Below are 16190 nucleotides of genomic sequence, written 5' to 3' on the forward strand. Positions count from 1 at the left end.
ATGGGAAATTACGAATGGTCAAACAACTTTGTCAGTAGAAAATGGCGCGAAATTATAAAAAAATCTATGGAATGAACCCTTCGTTCCTGAATTATTTTTAAATTTCCGCTTTTTTCTACTGATACGGAAATGGCTTGACGGATTATATTTATTTTATTACGTTATAAATTTTATGGGAAATTACGAATGCATCCAAATAGTTTTTTCTACTGGCAGCATCATAAGTTTGTTGACGTTTTATGTTTTTAAGTTGTTGCACTTGACTGTCACCTGGCAGCAGTGACACTGACAGTAAATAAAATATGACTGTCATTGGAATTAAAATAAAATACAAAAATGGCCGCGTTTGGTATGTGCGAAACCCCCGGTTGCAAATCTATTGCACAATTACAATGCCCGACGTGTATTAAACTTGGTATACAGGGCTCATTCTTCTGCAATCAGGATTGTTTCAAGAAATCGTGGAAAACTCACAAAGTTATCCATTCGTTGGCGAGTAAGTTGAAATTTTGAGGTTATGTTACGGTGTTAGGTTACGTTGTTTAGTTTGTGACTTTTGTTTTAGAGGGCGAGTCGACAGATGGCTCGAAGGTCGAGTACAATCCTTGGCCGTCATACAATTTCTCGGGGAAGTTGAGGCCTTACCCGCCGGGGCCGAAGCGGACGGTACCACCGCATATAGGTCGCCCAGACTACGCTGACCACCCGACCGGTTTCCCCGCGTCTGAGAACGCTGCGAAGGGCTCTGGACAGATTAAAGTGTTAGACGATGAAGAGATCGAGGGTATGCGCGTCGCCTGCCGCTTGGGAAGAGAAGTGTTGGATGAAGCTGCAAAGTAAGACATGTTATTGTTGTTAATTGGACTCTGATCCTTGTTTGCCTCCCATTCTCTTACTAATAATGGAGTAAAACCAGAATCACTGTTTTGGTTTCATGTCATGAAAATGAAAAACATAACAAGTGATGTCACGGTCAAGTTATCTAGTTCAAGTTTCTTTTATTATAAGTTCCATCCAATTTAAGACAGAAATGATCTCAAAGATAAGTGAAAATAATTTTCAGATGCTTTATTGTGGAATATGGTGAAATACAGGCAATATCCCTATAAATTTAACAATAATGGCTATTGGAGAACTAAGATCATTTTTCAGGCAATCTTAAAACTGCTTTATTCATACAACTTCTCTTAGCTATATCCTATCTGGCCTATCTGCTAACAAATGCCTAATCCAGCATTTCTTATCTCAATCAGTGCGTTTGATATGTCACTAACAACGTTCTCACCTTATCTGCACAATTCAGATAAGATCCACAATATTAACTATATATGATACCTTACTATACCTGAATTTCCAGAGCTTCAATCAAATTTAAACTGATGTGAGACATACTAATATTGAATAATTTTCCAGAGCTTGTGCGGTTGGTGTGACAACCGATGAGATTGACCGTGTCGTCCACGAGGCCAGCATTGAGAGAGAATGCTATCCAAGCCCGCTCAACTACCACAACTTCCCTAACAGCTGCTGTACTTCTGTTAACGAGGTTATCTGCCACGGGATACCAGATACCCGTCCGTTGGAGGTAGGTTTTGTTCAAGTTGATTTTTGGGTTCTGTACCCAAAGGGTCAAAACAGGACCCTATTACTAAGGCTCCACTGTCTGTCTTTCTGTCCGTCTGTCTGTGCTCAAGCTGTATCTCATGAACCGTGAATGTTAGACAATTGAAATTTTCACAGTTGATGTATTTCTGTTGCAGCAAAAACAACAAATACTAAAAACAATAAAATTAATATTTAAGCAGGGCTCCCATACAACAAACGTGATTTTTTTGCGTAATGGTACGGAACCCTTTGTGCGTGAGTCCGACTCGCACTTGGCCGGTTTTTCTCTTCTGGCAGGCTGTTGATTATTTATACTTATTCAGATCTGTAGAGCTAAAACCTTATTGTTACATTTGTGGCTATCCAAATAACAACTATTCCAAACAAATAACAAATATTTCCAGTTACGGTCAAAAAACTTTCTTAAAAATGCATGTCGTATCTGGTGGACATAATACAAGTTAACAGTTTGTTTACATTTTACTAAGGCCTGTACCATCATACAGTTTTGAAGAAGTAGAAGGCCTGAAGATGGCTATATAATAAGTGTACAGCAAGAAAATTAGGCCTTATTTTATGATGTCACTCTTTGTTTTGACAAAAAGTGTTTACTGGCTACAAACCCATTGATGGAATTTAATATTTTGCCTTAAAACATTTCAGGATGGTGATGTCTGCAATGTAGACGTAACAGTCTACCACCGAGGCTTCCACGGAGACCTCAATGAGTCCTTCTTCGTAGGCAATGTGCCCGAATCAACTCGGAAACTGGTCCAGGTGACCTACGAGTGCCTGATGAAGGCCATAGACATTGTGAAGCCCGGTGAGAAGTACCGTGAGATTGGGAATGTGATACAGAAGCATGCGCAAGCCAACGGGTTCAGTGTAGTTAGGAGTTACTGCGGACATGGAATACATAGGCTGTTCCATACCGCGCCTAATGTCCCACATTATGCCAGTAAGTATTTTTTTCTGTTTACTTGTAAAGCTTATAAAGTCTACTTGAATACTATTACCATTTAAATCCAAAATATAACAAAGTTATAAAAATTGTTAGGAACAGTCACCACACGGGATTGTTATGCCATTTAGGGTTCTTGCTAAATTGGAAATTCTATAGCGTAAGTATTGAACAGCCAATTTAGCTAGGACTCTAAATGGCGCAACAGTCGTGGAGCGTGATGGACTGATGGCAGTGATGGCACTTGCTAGTTTTCCTTAGTCCACAATGTTTGTTGAATATTGATTACTATTGATTAAATATAGATTTTTTTTGTCGATTTTAATACTAAGATGAAGAAGTTAGCGTTGCTAGTTGTCGATCGTCACGAACTTTTATGTACTCATTGTACAATTCGTATTTGTTAAATATGTTACGTTCATTTTGGACATGGCAAATGGGTTAAGTTAAGGATTAAAATATGTGAGATTCCTAGGGTTTCCGAGTAACTATGACAATGTCCCTGATATTTAATTACACAAACGGGTCTACCGCGATATAATTTCATTGTCTTCCCGTCTTTCCGTGACCACAGCTGGTGCAACTCAGCTGAAACGTCGGAATTAAAGGTAAAAACAATGAAATTATATCGCGGTAGACCCGTTTGTGTAATTAAATATGTGTACAAAACGCGAGGGTTTAAAGTGTTATAATGTCCCTGATTTACTCCGTACCTTATTCCTTACTGATAATTACTTCTAATCTTCCAGAAAATAAAGCAGTAGGTGTGATGAAGCCAGGACACTGCTTCACGATCGAGCCAATGATCAACGAGGGCAGCTGGCGTGACGAGCAGTGGCCGGACCACTGGACTGCCGTCACCGCCGACGGCTCACGCTCTGCTCAGGTACTATTATATCATAGGTGTGATGAAGCCAGGACACTGCTTCACGATCGAGCCAATGATCAACGAGGGCAGCTGGCGTGACGAGCAGTGGCCGGACCACTGGACTGCCGTCACCGCCGACGGCTCACGCTCTGCTCAGGTACTATTATATCATAGGTGTGATGAAGCCAGGACACTGCTTCACGATCGAGCCAATGATCAACGAGGGCAGCTGGCGTGACGAGCAGTGGCCGGACCACTGATCTGCCGTCACCGCCGACGGCTTGCGCTCTGCTCAGGTACTATATTATATCATAGGTGTGATGAAGCCCAGACACTGCTCCACGATCGAGCCAATGATCAACGAGGGCAGCTGGCGTGATGAGCAGTGGCCGGACCACTGGACTGCCGTCACCGCCGACGGCTCGCGCTCTGCTCAGGTAATATATTATATCATAGGTGTGATGAAGCCCATACACTGCTTCACAATCGAGCCTATGATCAACGAGGGCAGCTGGCGTGACGAGCAGTGGCCGGACCACTGGACTGCCGTCACCGCCGACGGCTCGCGCTCTGCTCAGGTACTATGTTATATCATAGGTGTGTTGAAGCCCGGACACTGCTTCACGATCGAGCCAATGATTAACGAGGGCAGCTGGCGTGACGAGCAGTGGCCGGACCACTGAACTGCCGTCACCGCCGACGGCTCGCGCTCTGCTCAGGTACTATGTTATATCATAGGTGTGATGAAGCCCAGACACTGCTTCACAATCGAGCCAATGATCAACGAGGGCAGCTGGCGTGACGAGCAGTGGCCGGACCACTGGACTGCCGTCACCGCCGACGGCTCGCGCTCTGCTCAGGTACTATGTTATATCATAGGTGTATTGAAGCCCGGACACTGCTTCACGATCGAGCCAATGATCAACGAGGGCAGCTGGCGTGACGAGCAGTGGCCGGACCACTGGACTGCCGTCACCGCCGACGGCTCGCGCTCTGCTCAGGTACTATATTACATCATAGGCGTGATGAAGCCCGGACACTGCTTCACGATCGAGCCAATGATCAACGAGGGCAGCTGGCGTGACGAGCAGTGGCCGGACCACTGGACTGCCGTCACCGCCGACGGCTCGCGCTCTGCTCAGGTACTATATTATATCAGAGGTGTCATGACACCAGGACACTGCTTTACGCGCACCAGAGCTGCATACATACATCGCTACTGTTAGTAGCTCGGTACTACTACAGGTCTAGCGTGTCTTATTTGAAATGTTTGTTATTTTTGGCCAGTTATGTAAAAGTCTGTGCTTTTTTAGCCTCCAGCTCAAACAATGGTACTTTGCGTCTTAAAAACAGTGACCAAAGCAGCAGCCGTTTATACTAATTTGAATCCAAAATGTGATGTTACTACACTTTATACAGTGTGTGTATTCCATACGGGCGTATAATGTATCCAGTTATAGTATCTGATCATACAAATCGTATAAGGTAATCATTTTATTAAATAGTGTTATTAATTAGGTGTAATTAATTTTTTTAATCCTGCCGAGCAGCAATGTACGCCGTCCACCTTAATTTGACATGACAAGTAATTAACTACTTGCCACGTCAAATGAAGTGTTTGTTTACTTTATTTTTATGTATTTTTGAGACAAACCCTAAATTAAAGAAGCATGATCGGAATAATCATATCCTTAAGTAAATTATTATTTTGCAGCAATCGCTAATAGACCGGGAGATAGTGACACATTTTACTGGGTCATTTGTACCAGTATGGCGGTTCGTCAGCGGTCTAAGTACGTAATGAAGGAAAGAAAAATGATGGTCATAGCGCTGGTACCGGCGGCCCAATCGCGTGGGCGTTAGTCGAACGTGTCGGATAAAATACGAGTGTCGAACGATTTGTTCTACAAAAATCCTCGTATTTTCCGATAGTCCATAAAAAAGAAGTAGGCGGTAGCGTAATGCCATACTTCTCCGGTGTGACTTACAGCCCGCCATACTGAGGCGAACACATTAATTTAAAAAAAGCAATTCAACCATTTGTGCCAAGCTAATTTTTGAACAGGTGATCATCGTCGAGCAGCCATTCATGGACATCACCATGCCATACTCTTCGGACGGTTCCAAATGGCCGCCATACCGCCGCAAGGGAGTTATATTTTTTTTTTTGCTAAACGATTTGTAGCAGTATTGCATTTAAATTTTTGGAAAGTATTTGATAAAATGTGACCGTTATTATAATTGCCATACTTATAGTAGGGGGAAAAAGTGCTGCCATACTTGAAAAACTTATTTAATCGACACGTTTCAAAAATACGACTATGTATACGTAAAATAATTTTTTACACCGTGGCATCATCATATTCTGTTTGTTTGGATACAATTATACCTAAAAAAATATTCCAGATTATAACTACGGGGCGGACGACTGTGAGACTTAAGCCAAGACTTAAAACAAAAAACAATTTTTTGACGATTTGTACCAGTATGGCATTTGGATTTTTGGAAATTATATGATGCAATGTGACCATTATTATATTTGCCATACTTCTAATAGGGGGAAAAAGGGGCACCATACTTGAAAAAAAAAAATATATTGTACACATTTGCCACCTCCTACAGGTATGGCATTATGAGATTTCCATTTATGATCACACAGAAAGTCATGAAAAAAAATTCAAGATGGTACAAATCGTTTAGCAATAAAAAAAAAATTAACTCCCTTGCGGCGGTATGGCGGCCATTTGGAACCATCCGAAAAGTATGGCATGGTGATGTCCATGAATGGCTGCTCGACGATGATCACCTGTGCAAAAATTAGCTTGGCACAAATGATAGAATTGTTTTTTTTTTTTAATTAATGTGTTCGCCTCAGTATGGCGGGCTGTAAGTCACACCGGAGAAGTATGGCATTACGCTACCGCCTACTTCTTTTTTATGGACTATCGGAAAATACGAGGATTTTTGTGGAACAAATCGTTCGACACTCGTATTTTATCCGACACGTTCGACTAACGCCCACGCGATTGGGCCGCCGGTACCAGCGCTATGACCATCATTTTTATTTCGTTCATTACGTACTTAGACCCCTGACGAACCGCCATACTGGTACAAATGACCCAGTAAAATGTGTCACTATCTCCCGGTCTATAAGGTGTAATTATTACTTACTGTACGCCTGATACGAGGCAGTGCAAATTACGTTAGTTATCCTGCTAATACGACTGTTGAATTTTCATTTCACTATCAAACTAAGTACTTATTAGTTTATCCATCATTAAATTTTACAAACAAGTAGTAATTGTGAAGTAGATTTCTGATAAATCCACGTATTTAACTGCATGGAAACCCGCATTTATCAATAAACGACTGACGTTGCTTGTCAGCACTTTATGTCATTATCTGTTTTGATAACATTATTACTCCTCAACCTTAAGTTAACGGAAAGGTTTGATTAGAATAAAACTACAACATAAACATCGAAGGAGTCCAGTAATTGTCTAATTGACTTTTTGATTTAAATTTAGGTATGAAGTAGAGATAAAACTTTTTTGATTTAAGGTTGATAAAAAAATTTCAATTTATGCCCAAGTAACAATTTGTGGTACTATAGTGGTCAATAGAACGTTTCCTAAATACCACCTAAGGTCCTATAAAAGACCTAAGAAGGTTGTATAAAGCCGAAATGGCGCATCTTATGTGCCATTCAGTGATATAGTAGACCTGTAGCAGTGTCAGTCGTGACGTTTTAGGTCTATAAAAGTGATATAATGATAACTCTTGTGCTAATTTGTTATCAGTAACGCCATTATAGTGTTAATTTATACTATAGTAGCATTAGAGATTCCATTATAGTGCTTGTTTTTACACGACTGCCCAACCAAAAAGAGTGTATTGTGTTCAGCGTTCATGTTTGTATGTATGTGAGTTTCTTTATTCCACCATAACTTCTGAATGCCTTAACCGATTTAGATGTATGATATGTCATTAGAATCCTTACGTCATCCCGGGTGACATAGGCTATATGACGTCATTATAAAAACAATATGGCGGACTTAATACACAATATTGCGTGACGTTTAGAAAAATAAAATCTTGCAAACCTATCGAGTGGGGTCTCAAAATGAAGAGCTTTGAAAGGCGATTTAAAATATATATGCAACATACGCGCTTAAATCTTATTTTGGTTAAATAAGGATTTACAAAATGTGCTAAGATAAATAAATTCTTCTATCTTATTTAGTGAGCTATTAAATAAAAAGGTATTTACCGCTGATCATAAAAATATATAGAAATCATCTATATGACTTGTATAGGTATATTTTTATAAAGTTATTTTAGGAACTAAATCGCCCTATTGAAATCTAAACGTGTGAACTTCGATTAAAGCGATAGGGTTTGAATAATACTAAATGAATCGGGCATAGCACGACATACGTGGCGCGCTGCACGTGGTCCAAAACCAGGCGCCTTCGACCTCCTCATACTAAAAGAGTCGGGCGTAGCCCGACGTTGTGACACGTTTTACGCTTACCAAAGCCGGGCGCCTTCGGCGCCCTCATACTCAAAGCGTCGGGTGTAGCCCGACGTACGTGGCGCGCTGTACGCTTACCAAACCCGGGCGCCGTCGGCGTCCTCATACTCAAAGCAGCCCGACGTACGTGGCGCGCTGTATGCGTTCCAAAACCGGGCGCCTTCGGCGCCCTCATACTGAAAGAGTCGGGCGTAGCCTGACGTACGTCACACGCTGTAGGTACTCAAAGCGTCGGGCTTAGCCCGACGTATATGGCGCGCTGTACGCGTTCCAAAGTCGTGGCGCCCTCATACTAAGAGAGTTGGGCGTAGCCCGACGTACGTGACATGCTGTACGCTTACCATATCCGGGCGCCTTTGGCGCCCTCATACTTAAAGCGTGGGGCTTAGCCCGACGTATGTGGCGCGATGCACGCGTTCCAATCGGCGCCCTCGTACAAAAAGAGTCGGGCATAGCCAGTGTTTAAATGCGAAGCCCGTAGATCGAACTCCGCGTAAAGCCGAAGGCCCGGAGCGTCCGACAGGTACGCGCTTTCTACAATTTCTCCTAGTATCATAATTGAGAAGTCGCAATTCCACGCAAGGCTGAAGACCGAGCTGCGGGAGGTTAGTACTCGCGGAACTTGGTCAGATATTTGAAGAAATTGCAGGAATTGCTAGAATCCCTAGCCCTTCAACTTACGCGGAGGTCGGTCTTCAGCTTATGTATTTTAACACATGTACCTACAGTGGTTTTGTGTTTCACCGCTAACGTCCCGCAGCTTAGCCTTCAGCCTCGCGTAGAAACTCGCTTCTCTCGGACGCTTTGGGTGTTCGGCCCTACGCAGAGCTCGGCATTCAGCCATCTAGTCTGTCAGGGCTACCTACTTTTATTTGGAAGTTCATCATTTGAATGTAGGTAGGTACCAGTGGCGGCGCGTCCATATAAGCCGATTCCCACCAGCTTGCCTGTTTTTGGACGTTTGAGCAGAGTTGTAAAGGAAATATGTAAGCCTAATTAGCCCCGGCTTACCTATGGATATGTTTGACGCGCCGCCACTGGTGGGTACTAACACTTAAAGATATTAGCGTCGAATAGGCCCTTTTACATACAGTCTGTCATTATTGATCTTTGAATTGGTGCTATTTTGCCAAAGGCCATGTGTGCGTCGTCGTGCTGAAGTTGCGACGAAGATAATTGGATCAAAAACTTTTTTAGTGACAGTTAAAATTATGAGTCTTTATTGTGGACCTTCAAACCCTCATGGCCATTATAATTAAAAATTCCACTTCTTTTTAAGAAGTTAAGAAGCTATATTTAATATCAAATATCAAATGTCCCAAATTGTGAACACATTCACATATTATCCACAGAAAAGACGCCCGTAATAAGTGTGTCTCTGCCTTTAGAAGGTCCCAGTCCTAGGAGCTAATACCCATCCACATAAAAAGAACTTTGTTGATAAACTAAATGGCCGGGGGAAATCCTTATAAATGGTAGTTTTACTTAGTTTTTTCACTAAAATGTTTAAAATAAAATAAATTAATTAAAAAATTAAAAACACGACTGCTGCATTTTAAATCGAACTGAAAAGCTAAAAATAATGTTAATATGTTAGTCACATAATTTTATGAATCTAAATTGGAATGTAAATATACACTCATGGTCATTCACAGTAAATACAAAGAGCTATGCACATTTATGTCCGTGACTTGCAGTCGGGGGACCTTTTGATTGAGATGCACTTAGGTACATCAAGGTCCCCCGACTGTAATTGAAATTAAATGTACACGTACCTACAGTCACGGACATAAATGTGCATAGCTCTTTGTATTTACTGTGAATGACCGTGAGTGTATATTTACATTCCAATTTAGATTCATAAAATTATGTGACTAACATATTAACATTATTTTTAGCTTTTCAGTTCGATTTAAAATGCAGCAGTCGTGTTTTTAATTTTTTAATTAATTTATTATACTATAGTGGTATTTGAAATTCTATTATAGTGCTTTTTTATAGTATTGCAGAATTCATAGTTCCTTTACAACGCAATTTGCTACCAAGTTTTCCATCAACTATTGTGAGTGGTTTTGTTGTGTGTTTACTTCACAAAAACGATACTAAGTAAAATGGTGATAAGTAAAGACTTTATATTAATATGCGTCATTTAGATGTCGAATAATTCGGTCCTTAGTGCAAAAAGTATATGGGACGGAAGTTTTACCGTTAGAATAGTATAAGGTTAATAAGGAATTTTAAATGCCCCCTCGATTTATTTATGTTTTTAATAAAATAATTTAATAAAATATTATGATATTCACTATAGTTACTACTATGCAGCCAAGAAGTAAATCCGACGCGTTTATAGGCTAACTATAGAACTTACGACGAAATATTCACCGCCATCATGATTAAAATTAGGGTTCCAAAAGAATTTTGCTGTGACCCAGTTACACTTACAAACTCTTTAGAAAGACATATGATTTTTTTTTAATTTAGATGTAGTTAATTACTGTTGTTTTCTTTTTCAGTGTGATTGGTAAAAAAAAATGTGCTAATAATGAATGTCGATAAATATCTAAACCGCCACGATTTTATGCTTGTAAATATATAATAATATAATATAATATATTTATTTAGAAAACATAGTCATACATTTAACATTAGGTCAAGAATATCTTATAAAGTACGTTTTTTCAATGACTTCTACCTGAACTAGGAAAATCCTGTATCTCAGGTAGAAAAATATTAATTACCAAAAGGAAAAACTTACAAGTGTGCATTTAGGTAGACATCAATTAGATAAGTTTACATTATAAAATTATTGCTAATCAATGTTATTATGTGCTTAATATAAAAACAAACTATATAATTCTAATTTCAATTACTTGACAATAATGACTAATAATAATCTAGGTTAGTGGTGTATGTCACATATTTACATAACGCAACGTAGCAAAAACATGTTTTGCGCTTAGTGCATCAGAAACAAGAAAAACAAAATAATTATTTACTTATTTAGGGTTCGTTAGTAATTTTTCTACATCGTCGTAATTTTGACTCGGATTAAAAATAAAAATTGTCTAAAACATTTATTAAATCTGAAAGTCATATTCATAAGCAAGCGCCTTCATTGTATTAAATCATTGATAGACGTCAACGCAATGTAACCTCCACATCATATACATTAAAGGGCCACCCGCTTGAGAAATTAACTTATATGAAGGACTTGGGTGTTATTCACGATTGTAAACTTTTATTTGACAAGCACATTGATAGTATTATTAGTGGAGCACTAAAAGCGCTAGGCTTTATAATGCGAAATTCCATATACTTCACCCAGGCTAAAACCCTTAAAGTGCTTTATTGCGCATATGTGAGGAGTAAACTGGAGTACGCGTCACAGGTCTGGAACCCATGCTATAGTACTTACATTGACCGAATCGAACGCGTCCAGAAAAAAATTATAAAATATTTATGCTATAAACTGAAATATCCCTATAGTTCATCCAATTATTTAAGTATTTGTAAGAAACACCATCTAGTCCCGTTGCAAGAAAGACGTGATATATCGGACATTACCTTTCTCTTGAACATCACCAGTGGTGTAACTGATTGTTCCGAGCTACTTGGTAAACTTTCTTTCAATACTCCCTATCGTTCTAAAAGGTACTATCCCCCATTATCTGTTAAAACTGCATCATCCAAGTATAGACAGAATAGCTTCCTAGTTCGCGCGAGTCGAAGGCTAAATGAGCTATCGAAGGACATTGATATCGATATATTCAATTGCAAAGTTCCCAGTGTGAGGCACAGTTTGGTTAAGCGGTGTTTTGTGTGAGCGACCTTTCTACTAATGTATTTAATTCATGTACTTATACTTTCGGCTTTTCTTTTTATTTTCTTCATTAGGCGAGCAAATACATTGAATTTATCAACTTAGTGTGTGTTAAACTTAGCTATAAGTATTAAAACTTAAGATCTATTGTAAGGCTTCTATTGCCATTTTCAATTATGCTTCTTTTTTTTTTCCACTTTCTTTTTGTACGCATGTGTGTGTGCGTAGGTGCTAGCATTAGTTTAAAATTTATTACTTTGTAACTACCTGTGAGTTCCTGTAATTGGCTTCCTGTTTTAATCTTGTTGTCTATTGTAAATTTTATAGCTGTTGGTTCTCCTAACATAAATAAATAAATAAATAAATAAATCTGAACTACAATCACTAATATCACTGGGGTATTTTTTATCAGTTCATTAATATTAAAATATTTTGTACGGAACCACATTATGTGGCTTAGGCCTGAACTTATATAAGCAAGATATAAGTAGCCATTACAGATCAAATTTATCATTTATAAGTAGTCGTTTTCTACCTTTATGTATCTAACTCGGTTTATAAAAGACATAAAAACTCAGCTATAACGCTGTTGTGTTTTAAAAGAAAAAAACAAAACCACTATACAACAGTTTTGTGATATAAAATAGTCATTGTGACGTTTACAGCGATGATATATAATAGGGATTTGAAAACTACTAAAGCGCTTTTTAACGCTATAAATATGTCCCAAAAACGCTACTATAGAGCAAAACAGTTCTATAATAGTGTTCATATGACTACTAAAAGTATTATGTACCTATTATTGCAGTGATCTCTAAAGCTACTATATCCTGAAATCGTTGTATATTTGTGGTTTTGTCACTGTTAAAAGACAAAACTATAGCGGCTAGCAGGGAACCTTAATAGCGCAAACTACTAAATTATTATGTACTATAGCAGTGATCTCTAAAGCCACTATATTCTAAAATCGTTGTATAGTTGGGTTTATGTCACTGTAAAAACACAAAACTATAGCGGCTAGCAGGGAACCTTAATAGCACAAACTACTAAAGTATTGTGTACTATAGCAGTGATCTCTAAAGCCACTATATCCTAAAATCGTTGTATAGTTGGATTTTTGTCACTGTTAAAACACAAAACTATAGCGGCTTCCAGGGAACCTTAATAGCGCAAACTACTAAAGAATTATGTACTATAGCAATGATCTCTAAAGCCACTTTATCCTAAAATCGTTGTATAGTTGGGTTTTTGTCACTGTTAAAACACAAAACTATAGCGGCTTGCAGGGAACCTTAATAGCGCAAACTACTAAAGTATTATGTACTATAGCAGTGATCTCTAAAGCCACTATATTCTAAAATCGTTGTATAGTTGGGTTTTTGTCACTGTTAAAACACAAAACTATAGCGGCTTCCAGGGAACCTTAATAGCACAAACTACTAAAGTATTATGTACTATAGCAGTGATCTCTAAAGCCACTATATTCTAAAATCGTTGTATAGTTGGATTTTTGTCACTGTTAAAACACAAAACTATAGCGGCTTCCAGGGAACCTTAATAGCGCAAACTACTAAAGTATTATGTACTATAGCAGTGATCTCTAAAGCCTCTATATCGTAAAATCGTTGTATAGTTGGATTTTTGTCACTGTTAAAACACTAAAACTATAGTTGCTTGCAGAGAACCTTAATAGCGCAAATTAGTTGCATAAAAGTGATTCCAAATACTATTATACAGTAATATTGCTCTATAGTGGTTATATTTGACGCTATTATAGTACACGCCTATTATAGAGCCGTTATCTCTATAAAATGGTGAAGTAAACCTTTACATCAATTGCTTATAGAATACATTAGCTGTATAAGCCTATAGAGCAAAAAGGTGTTGCCAAACGCTTTTATACAACAGGTGGTCACCTCTGAAACCTTAATACGACGTCTATACAAGCTTTTAGCGATAAAAACTAAAATTATAGGACTAAAATGTTACTTGGGTGGTTTTTGTTTTCCTGACATAATTTGTCATGTTGCCGTCAGTGATAAAAATAATTGTAGAAAATGTCGCGACCGTCGAATTTTCCTCCTAATGAACACGCTGATATGATTTTGATTTACGGCGAAGCTCAACAACGCGGCCTAAGAGCTTTAGAGTTGTACAGAGAGCGATTTCCGAACAGGCCAACTCCGCGAAACTCACGAGTAATCGTCAATGCTCTTCAGCGTATTCGAGATGGTCTACCATTGGAAGAACAATTGGAGAGCAAAATAATGACCGTCTGCCTGGACGAGTAGAGGAAAACATTTTGCAATATTTCTCATTGCACCCGGAGAGCAGCACCAGAGAAGTGTAAGAGGAGTCTGTTTACCGTCGCTGCATCACTTGCATGGAACTGCGTGGCCGTCACGTAGAAAACAAATACCTAATGCGGGTAAATCGACGTGATTAGTTAAGAAACCTATGCAATAAAGTAATGAGTAATTATTTTCGACTTTTATTGAATAATATCCGCCGTTTCCCGCACGAGATGGCAGAGATCCGAATTTGCAATGAATTACAATACTTACACATTAACACCACTGTGGTTTATTTTGTTACTTAAATTAACAAACACTGACGTGATAAACGTCATATCATATGACAATTAGCTAGGTACGTTAATTGACGTGGACGCAATACATTGCGTGCTCAATTATTATGTATGAAAAAAAAATCTTATCTCCTTATAAAAAAAACAATGTAATTAAGCTCCTTAGGTCCTATACTAATCGTTATTAAAATATACGCCCGTATGGAATAGACACGCTGTATAACAAAGTCCCCCGCCACGTCTCTGTTTGTATGTCCGCGATAAACTCAAAAACTATTGAACGGATTTCCATCCTGTTTTCACCTATTAATAGACTGATTCTTGAGGAAGGTTTAGGTATATAATTTGTTAAGGTTTTTTGTAACAAGAGCGAAGCCGGCGCAGGTCGCTAGTTCTAAATAAAATGGAAACATTTCCCCAACCTATTATTTTGGTTTCCAGTTTGAACAAACCCTGCTAGTAACGGAGACCGGGTGCGACATCCTCACCGCGCGCGGCACCGGCCGACCCTGGTTCATGGATCAGCTGGAGAAACTCAACGCCAACTCTTAGTCTATCCACAAGCCAGTTCTGAAAGTCAGTATGTCTACATTTGATTTTGGACCGTAATACCATGGGGTTAAGGTGAGTTTTTGTTTTAAATACAATCAAGCAAAGTATTACAAGATATTAGTAGCGAGGCGTCTTCAACTCTTCATATACGGGGCTGGAGATATCTTTAATATCACATTCGATTTCGGACCGTAATTCCAAACATTTAAGGTGCGTTATTGTTTTATAAACGACCGCAGATGTTTTAGTAGTAAGGGGTACAGTCAACCAATTTGATTGAATAAATGTAGTGTTCTGCCATTTTGAATAATTTCCAAAGATGGAATCTTAGACATAATTATCTATTTAATTATCGAACCTGATCACAAAATTTCACGAGAATTGGTTGAGAATTGCGACCTGTATAGTTCGTTTTTTTTAGCATTAGAAATTTAATAAGGTGAACAATCTTGATGTGTCTTTTAATTGAAAAACACATTTCAAAAATAAGTTACTGCAAATATGTAACAATTATGAATCTAATACGTTCATTTATATTCTTCTGCTTTCATAAGTAATAGTTTTTGATTTTTAAAAAGCGTTTTTCAATTACAAGTTCTTCTTGCAAGTTCTTTCTAATGCTAAAAAAAACTAACTATAGAGGAGAACATCCGGACATACAAAAGCATTTTCCCCAAGCTAAAATTGAGACCCTCGCTAACGCTCGGTCAAAAAGCAAGTATTTTAACACATTCAGCGCCAAGAACCCGACTGTCGGGTACACTGTTCGTAGCGACTACGCGCTCCATACGGCGAAGACGTGGCTACGCGCTACGAGCGTAACCCGTAGCACTTAGTGGCAATGAATGTGTTTTATGTGTTATTAGTAATAACACATAATTATTAGACATCTGACTTTTGGAACATGATTGTCAAGTATCTTTAATCGAGCAATATCACGTACAATCTAATCTTGGCCGTAAGTCCTCTGAGTTATTAATGGCCTGTGCACACCGGCTGCGTGTGCGTGACGTGCACGTGCGCGTGCGCCGTTGTAGTATACAGATCCTTATGAGAGATGGCACACCGCTTGCGTGACGTGTGCGTGCGCGGCTCCAACATTTTAGCGCACGCACACGCGCACGTCACGCACACGCAAGCCGGTGTGGCTCGGCCTTAATGTTATTATGTATTAAATTTAATGTAGGTATTATTTTTATAATTTTTGGAGACCTCCAAAATTATATTGTAGACAGTTTTCATACTAGGTAGATTATATAATAC

The 16190-nt window shown here is 38.9% G+C and overlaps 1 protein-coding gene across 2 annotated transcripts; it reads left to right on the forward strand.

The window, feature by feature from the left end:
* Positions 1-301: 301 nt before the first annotated feature.
* On the forward strand, positions 302-15900 carry LOC134664295 (methionine aminopeptidase 1). 2 transcript variants are annotated; one of them, XM_063520858.1, is made up of 7 exons: positions 302-496; positions 566-836; positions 1414-1585; positions 2269-2563; positions 3316-3330; positions 4455-4576; positions 14817-15900. In XM_063520858.1, the coding sequence occupies exons 1-7, from the start codon at positions 337-339 to the stop codon at positions 14925-14927; spliced, it is 1146 nt and encodes a 381-aa protein (XP_063376928.1). In that variant the 5' UTR covers positions 302-336; the 3' UTR covers positions 14928-15900. The 2 variants fall into 2 exon arrangements, with proteins under 2 accessions (XP_063376928.1, XP_063376929.1); XM_063520859.1 differs by lacking the exon at positions 4455-4576 and having other exon boundaries at positions 3316-3452; positions 14817-15899.
* The last annotated feature ends 290 nt before the right edge of the window (positions 15901-16190 follow it).

The sequence above is a fragment of the Cydia fagiglandana genome, chromosome 5 (genome assembly GCF_963556715.1).
Source record: "Cydia fagiglandana chromosome 5, ilCydFagi1.1, whole genome shotgun sequence".
Classification (NCBI taxonomy): domain Eukaryota; kingdom Metazoa; phylum Arthropoda; class Insecta; order Lepidoptera; family Tortricidae; genus Cydia; species Cydia fagiglandana.